Source organism: Halichoerus grypus, chromosome 3 (assembly GCF_964656455.1).
Source record: "Halichoerus grypus chromosome 3, mHalGry1.hap1.1, whole genome shotgun sequence".
In the NCBI taxonomy this organism is placed as follows: Eukaryota; Metazoa; Chordata; class Mammalia; order Carnivora; family Phocidae; genus Halichoerus; species Halichoerus grypus.
This window is the reverse complement of record NC_135714.1, coordinates 11,494,839-11,501,324: the sequence shown is the minus strand read 5'-3', so window position 1 is coordinate 11,501,324 and position 6,486 is coordinate 11,494,839. Positions and strand designations below refer to the sequence as shown.

At 37.1% G+C, this 6,486-nt stretch overlaps 1 protein-coding gene across 4 annotated transcripts in view; it reads right to left on the bottom strand.

The window, feature by feature from the left end:
- C1QTNF7 (C1q and TNF related 7) overlaps positions 1-6,486 on the bottom strand; it is a 72,813-nt gene that overhangs the window by 3,821 nt on the left and 62,506 nt on the right. For 3 of the 4 annotated variants that reach the window (XM_036096539.2, XM_036096538.2, XM_036096540.2), the window contains one exon: positions 4,541-4,786. In XM_036096539.2, coding sequence (XP_035952432.1) covers positions 4,541-4,778 — 238 coding nt within the window. In that variant the 5' untranslated portion in view covers positions 4,779-4,786. The remainder of the gene's footprint in view (positions 1-4,540; positions 4,787-6,486) is intronic. The other variant, XM_078068412.1, reaches the window with a different exon arrangement.

Here is a 6,486-nt window from a genome sequence, read left to right as displayed (position 1 = left end):
ATAACCAAACAACTGTGATGGCCACCACTGTGTAGTAGTTCTTTTTTGGAGGACAAAACAGTCCCAGAAAGGTGAAGAAACTCGCTTCTGTAGCAAGGCTAGGACTGGAATCCAAGTCCTAGTGTAATGATGCTTCCCCTTCATCAAAGTGCCTCTTACCTGTGGGGCTGGAATCAAGAATCCTAAATTCTGTTTGGCTCTGCAGCTAAATGGTTGTATCATTTTAGGCAAGTCCCTTAATTTCTCTGGGTCTCCTTATATATAGAAAAGACATAATATCTGTGAAAGGATTTCAACAAATTCAAAATCACCACAGTGAAATATTTTCTGTTTGTCCAAATCTTTATAACTACAGATCAACCATAGGCTAAATGAAGAGAAATTGTGATCATTGGTTGAAAGGGATAAGCAACATCTATTTAATTTTTAAACCATATATATATAATAACAAAGCATGAAAATGTCATTTAATTTTTATGGTCAAATCCATTACATAAATAATGCTTGTATAATGATATACCCTCAAAAAGTATCCAAATTATTGGTAATTTATGATGTACTTTTGTAGTCAGGGAAAGTATATTACTGATATACTGTGTAGTTTCACTCTTAACTATGTATTTGTTCTCAGGAACTTTTATTAAGCTAAGCCTTTTTATCTTGATAGTGCTCAAATAAAAGAAAATATTCTTTTATTTTAATACTACATGTATATCAGTGTATGAGCTTAATTATTTTTCAGTGATTTGGCAAATGTAGGAATGAAATGTTCTGGATAATGTAAATTTGAGGAGAATTAATGCTTCACCCTTAAAACATACAGTATTTTGTTTTAATAATTTTGGAAAGAGGCTGTTTAACAATTTATGATGCACAGAAGATTCTAATAATGAATGAAACCTTTTTTTCGTGATGGGATCAGTGTTAATACTGATCACAGAACTGTCCTCAAGCTCTAGGTGGCTTTTGTTGTGAAGTTGAAATTCCACTGGTCCCAGCCAGAATATACTCTGGTATATTTCTTGAAATAAGGCCATAATAGTCTGATCTTTTGCTTTTTTTTGGTAGAAATAAAATATGAATACTATTTTACTGTTAAATTTACTTGTGAATTAAGGACCACAACTTCTAAATTGTTATTTTTATTTTCAATAGGAGCTTAACTTTTGCTGTCTCCATGAGTGATCTTTGACATATTAATAAAAAAACTTTTTGGCATCAGCAACAATTTTGACTATTAAATTTCATTATGTACTCCAGTTCTCCTGCCTCTATGACTTTTGGCAAGTCACTTCTTGTCTGTGTTTCAAATACTCCACTTGCAATATGAAGAATTGGATTTAAGTCCAATCTCAGTGTTTGGATTTTCTATGGTCATTGAAATAGATAATCAAGGATTAACTATAATAACTTGAAGTAATTCTTCCTGTTTGCATGAAGGATTTACAGCTGTGCTAAGGGCCAATTAATGAATAATGGAAAGAAGGGATACATCACTCTCCTTCTTCCTATTCAGTTAGACATATGCTTGGGTAAAGAGGAGAATTATGGAATAGTGGTTAGTCTACACTTAGGTACTGACTAAGGATTTCTTCTTAGTTCTCTAGGAAATGGGCTTACAAAGATTTCTTCTTCAATGCTATTTCTTTCTCCCATCCATCCATCCATCCATCCATGGATTTATGTGTGCATGAATACATACATCTAAATCATGTAATATTGATTGACCACCCACTAAATGCCAGGCACTATGCTATGGGCTGAGTGGGACCTTGACATGAATGACACCTGTTCTACCCTCAAGCTAGCTGTTACTATGTATTATACTGTGATCTGCAAATATGGGTCATAGCTAAGTTCATGAATATCTAAAGCCATATAATAAACTAGAATGATCTCTTTCATGAGGTGGTTCTAGTGTTATTTGAAGATATCTATAGGGTTGTGCATTCAGATTAAATTAAATGGTGAGATTATGCTACAAGAGTAATTGCTATAGACCAGAGAGGGAGGCAGATATGTTTAACAGAAAATTTCTAATTTGGTATAACAAGTTCTGTACTTGTAATTTAAAGTAGAGAAGTTGGACAAAACTATGCTTGATTCTGTTTGCACTTGGTTGGATGCATGTAATGGGCATGTTTACCAAGGGTACATGAATGAGAAAACATATGTGGTGTCATTCAAGGGGACAGAAGAATCAAAGGGTACCATCCATGTTGTGTCCAGTTCCAGCTGCATTAAAAGCTTGTCCCCAAAGCTGCAGAGCTCCGTTACTGTTGTTTGTAAATGGGGTGTATTTTTCTTCATTGATCACAAAGGCATTCCTACATTTCTTGGCTGTTACAGATTCTTATATGTGTATTTGTGTATATTGGATTTAAGTCATCTCAGGTTGGGAAGTCATTTTATTTTTTAATTTAAATATTTTCACTGTAACATTATTATTATTGCTGATTATAAAGACTTCTAACAGGTTATAAAGGTTATGGTAGACATTAAGTACTAAATGTAAAATTCCTGACACAGTTCTTAATAAATGGCCATGATGATGAGGATGATGAATATTATAATTATATGTTTCTATATTGGCATTGTCCTACAATGCATAGGATATCCATCCTACATAACTAATTATTTGGCCCCAAATGTCATTAGGGTGGAGGTTGAGAAACACTGGTGTAGAATAATACCAGATAGCAATATGTACACAAGAATCTTGTTGAAGAATAATGCATGGGTGGATAGATGAATATGGGGCTGTAGCCAGCCTCGTGTGGTTAAAATTGTAGCAATTATGAACATTCAATTTAATCTGAATGCATAGCCACATACCTATTTTTAAATGACACTAGAACTACCTCATGAAACCCATCACTCATTTCTAGTTTATTATATGACTTTGGATATTCAGGAACTTAGCTGTGACTCACGTTTGCAGAACACTGTGTGATATGTAACGACAGCTAACATTTCCTGAGTGCTTACCACATGGCAGCTTTTCTACCAAGTGTTTTGCATGTATTATTGTGCTTAATCATCACAATCAGCCTTACTACTTCCAATTTACAAATGAGGGAACTGAGGCTAAAAGTGGCTATTTGCCCAAGGATACTAAGTTAGTAATTGAAGGAGCCAAGATTTGAGCCTAAATCCTACGGACTCCGTTGTCTGCTTGGGTAAGCACTACATTATTGCTTCCAGACACAGTAAACTAAAAGTGTTGGTCATATGTAACTCTGATCCTGGTGTTCTTACAGGATTTCAAGGCTATTCATGATCATGACACAGCAGTTAAGTTATATTCATAGGTGTTACCATAGATAAGATGTTGAACCTTTACCTAAAGATTTTTTATCTAATATTGAATAATATTCATACACATTTGGTAGCTACCAATTTTCCAAGTATTTTCTGCGTGACAAATTCAGAAATGAATTATTATCCGGTAAATTGCATATATATTGTGCTACTGTTTCACGTAACACCAGTAAATCAGGTGCAATGACTAGATAGAGACTTATTTCTTAGAATGGATTAACTTTTCTCTTCCTATCTTTTGTCCAAGGCTTTATACTCAGAAACTTGTTTTCAAAGATTGATGCCAAATCACTTCCTCTTTTAGAGTTAACCTGGCTTCTCTAGAATTTCAGTTCGGTTTACTCTGAAGGATTGCAGGGTCTGGCAATCTTCCTGGCCCAACTTATTTGTGGAGAAAAAAGTAAAAATTACTGAAGTGGTAGAGGGCAATTGTGTTGCTGTAAAGAGCTATAAGAATCTACCTTTTTCAGCTGTTACAGGACAGGTGGGAAAGAGATGAGCCAGGCAAGGTGGGTATACAGTACTATTGTCATTTCATCTCTGAAAAGTAAAATCTAGAAGTCTTTTATGTAACTTTCCTCTGGATATTAGCGCAGAGCAGGATGGCACCTGTGCTTTTGGTTCCTGATTCCTACCTCTGCTTTGTCTGTCCATTTCCCTTCCTTGTCCATCTGTCTGCTATCCATCCATGCCCTTGCACATCCAGACATTGCCTGCTGGTTGTGATCGCCCTGTGGTCTTGGGCATCAATGTTTGAATCCAGCTCTGCTGTTCACTAGCAGTGAATTTCCCTCTTCAGTAATTAATTTAACCATGTTATTGCTCTGTGTTCTCATCTGTAAAATGGCATCACTGAAAGAGTTGTCATTACAATAAAATAAGGTTGCACGTAAAGAGTTTCTCGAGCAGTATCTAAGGCATAGTGAGGGCTCAGTATTAATTACGATTAAGGAAAGTGAAGTAGAGAAGGGATTTCAGGAGCAATTCTTATTAGAAAAGGCAACAAAGAACGGAACGGTTTAAGGTGGGGGTGAACCAGAGGTGTTTATTTATTCGTTTATTTTTAAAGATATATTTATTTATTTGAGAGAGAGAGAGAGTGTGTGAGCATGAGCGGGGGGAGCGGCAGAGGGAGAGGAGAGAGAGAGAGAGAGAATCCCAAGCAGACTCCCCACTGAGCACAGAGGAGCGGAGTTTAGGGAACTTCATTGTTCATTACCTGCAGCCCCCTTTTCACCTTTCTCTCCTTTCCTGCCGTCTCTACCATCTCGTCCTGGAAGGCCGATCCGACCATGGGGCCCCGGGGAACCATTTGCTCCAGGGGGTCCTGGAGGTCCAGGTAAGCCAGGGATGCTACAGATATACCTTGGGGAGTAGCTCTCTCCTTTGAACTGATTACCCCGAGGCTGTCCACTGGCACAAATGGCAAAACTTGTAACATAGAGCAAGATAAACATCTTTGGCTCTGGAAGAGAAACACAGGGACATAAGTGCACCCTTGGTGGGAGTTTTGGCATAAATGAACACGAGAATGGGCATCTGCAGTCACTCACTCCAGTGCTCACCTCTCCATGCGTGTATAAAACCCCAGTTTACTCTCAGAATTCCCTTGGAAACTATTAACACATTACTTATAGAGAGATCTCAGTACCCCACAGAAGGGTTGGTGGAGATGAAGGATTGATTTAAACAATTTCAAAATAAAGCCACTTGTTCCATTTTTTTTTTTTTTCCTGTAGGGTCAATGACAGATTTTGAAAAATAATGCTTTCTTTTTGCAAAAATAATGCATTATTTTTAGAAAATTAGAAATGCTTATGAATAAGATAAATATTAACATTATTCTCACCACTAGAGATAATTATAATTTACATTTTGATACACACATCCTTCTGGTCTTTCTGTGCTGTGGAGGAAAGAGATATTATGCCACTCTTGTATTTTTTCAACCTTTTTCACTTAACAGTATATCATGAGCATCTTCCCATGTCAAAAATTATTCATAACATTAAAAAAATGTTGCATTTTTCTCCATTATCCTTTATGGACATGATTCTCCATTGTAGATATTTCCTTCCAGTTTTCTGCCAATATAAACACTATACTAGACATTGCTATATCTAGTCTTTGGTGCATCCATGATCGTTCCCTTAGAATTTAGGGGCTTTTTAAAGCCGGAGAAAAGAAGAGGCATTCTCAAGAAAACCATGTTTTTCACTTGATAATCATGTGTAAAACCAATTAGTGTTAATTGGAGTACTGTGCATGTCCTGCAGGGAGGTCTCAAACTTTAATTTAAAATCTGCAGGATACAATGCCCTGGTGAACCATTAAGTGTTAGCACCAAGGCTCAATTAAAGAGCTGAGTGAAATTAAACCATGCATGGTGTCACGTGCTTCTAGGGAAGCAGACAACAGGTCTCTTCAGCTATGGTTTAATAGGACTCGGTTTTTCCCTCCACAAATAAGATCCTGAGAATGACGGATCATTTATTAGCATGACATTTGGCATATAAGCTGAGGGGTGGGTAGTATAGGCTGGGACACCTGATTTTCTAGGCTAAATGGTCCTTAGGATTAGCAGCTTTTTGGATGGGACAATGTATACACATGGTTTTAGGGCAGTGTAAATTAATAGTTTTTGGATAGTTGGACCTGTGCTTTAATAAGAAATCTCAACAACGCTTGATGTATATGCCTGGCATATACTCGCCCAAAGGAAATAATCATAAAATGTGAAAAAAAAATCGGATGGAGTTTCCTTGCTTTTTGACAGCCACATCAGAAAATCAACCAGGCACACCGTACCAGGTTTATGATACCCATGGGGAAATTGCAACATCTTGGAATTAGACCTAGAAATTTGCCAGAGCATAGGAATGACAAACTGAGAAAAGCACAGTGTGCACATGTGGTTCAAAATAAACCTGATTCCTAGAAATCTTATTAGTGAAAAACTGAGGCAACTTACCCAAATATAGGCTCTGTATCCTTGACCAAATCTCCATGTCACCAGTGTCTCTCCCTGCACGTTCCCCCACCCTCAACTCCAGGAGAACATTTTTGCGGTGTACTCTCTGCTATAACATAGCACAAACTCAAAATTACTGATCCCATTGCTCAACTGGGATTAAGGCACTTTCTGAGACGCCCAGAGGATCTCAT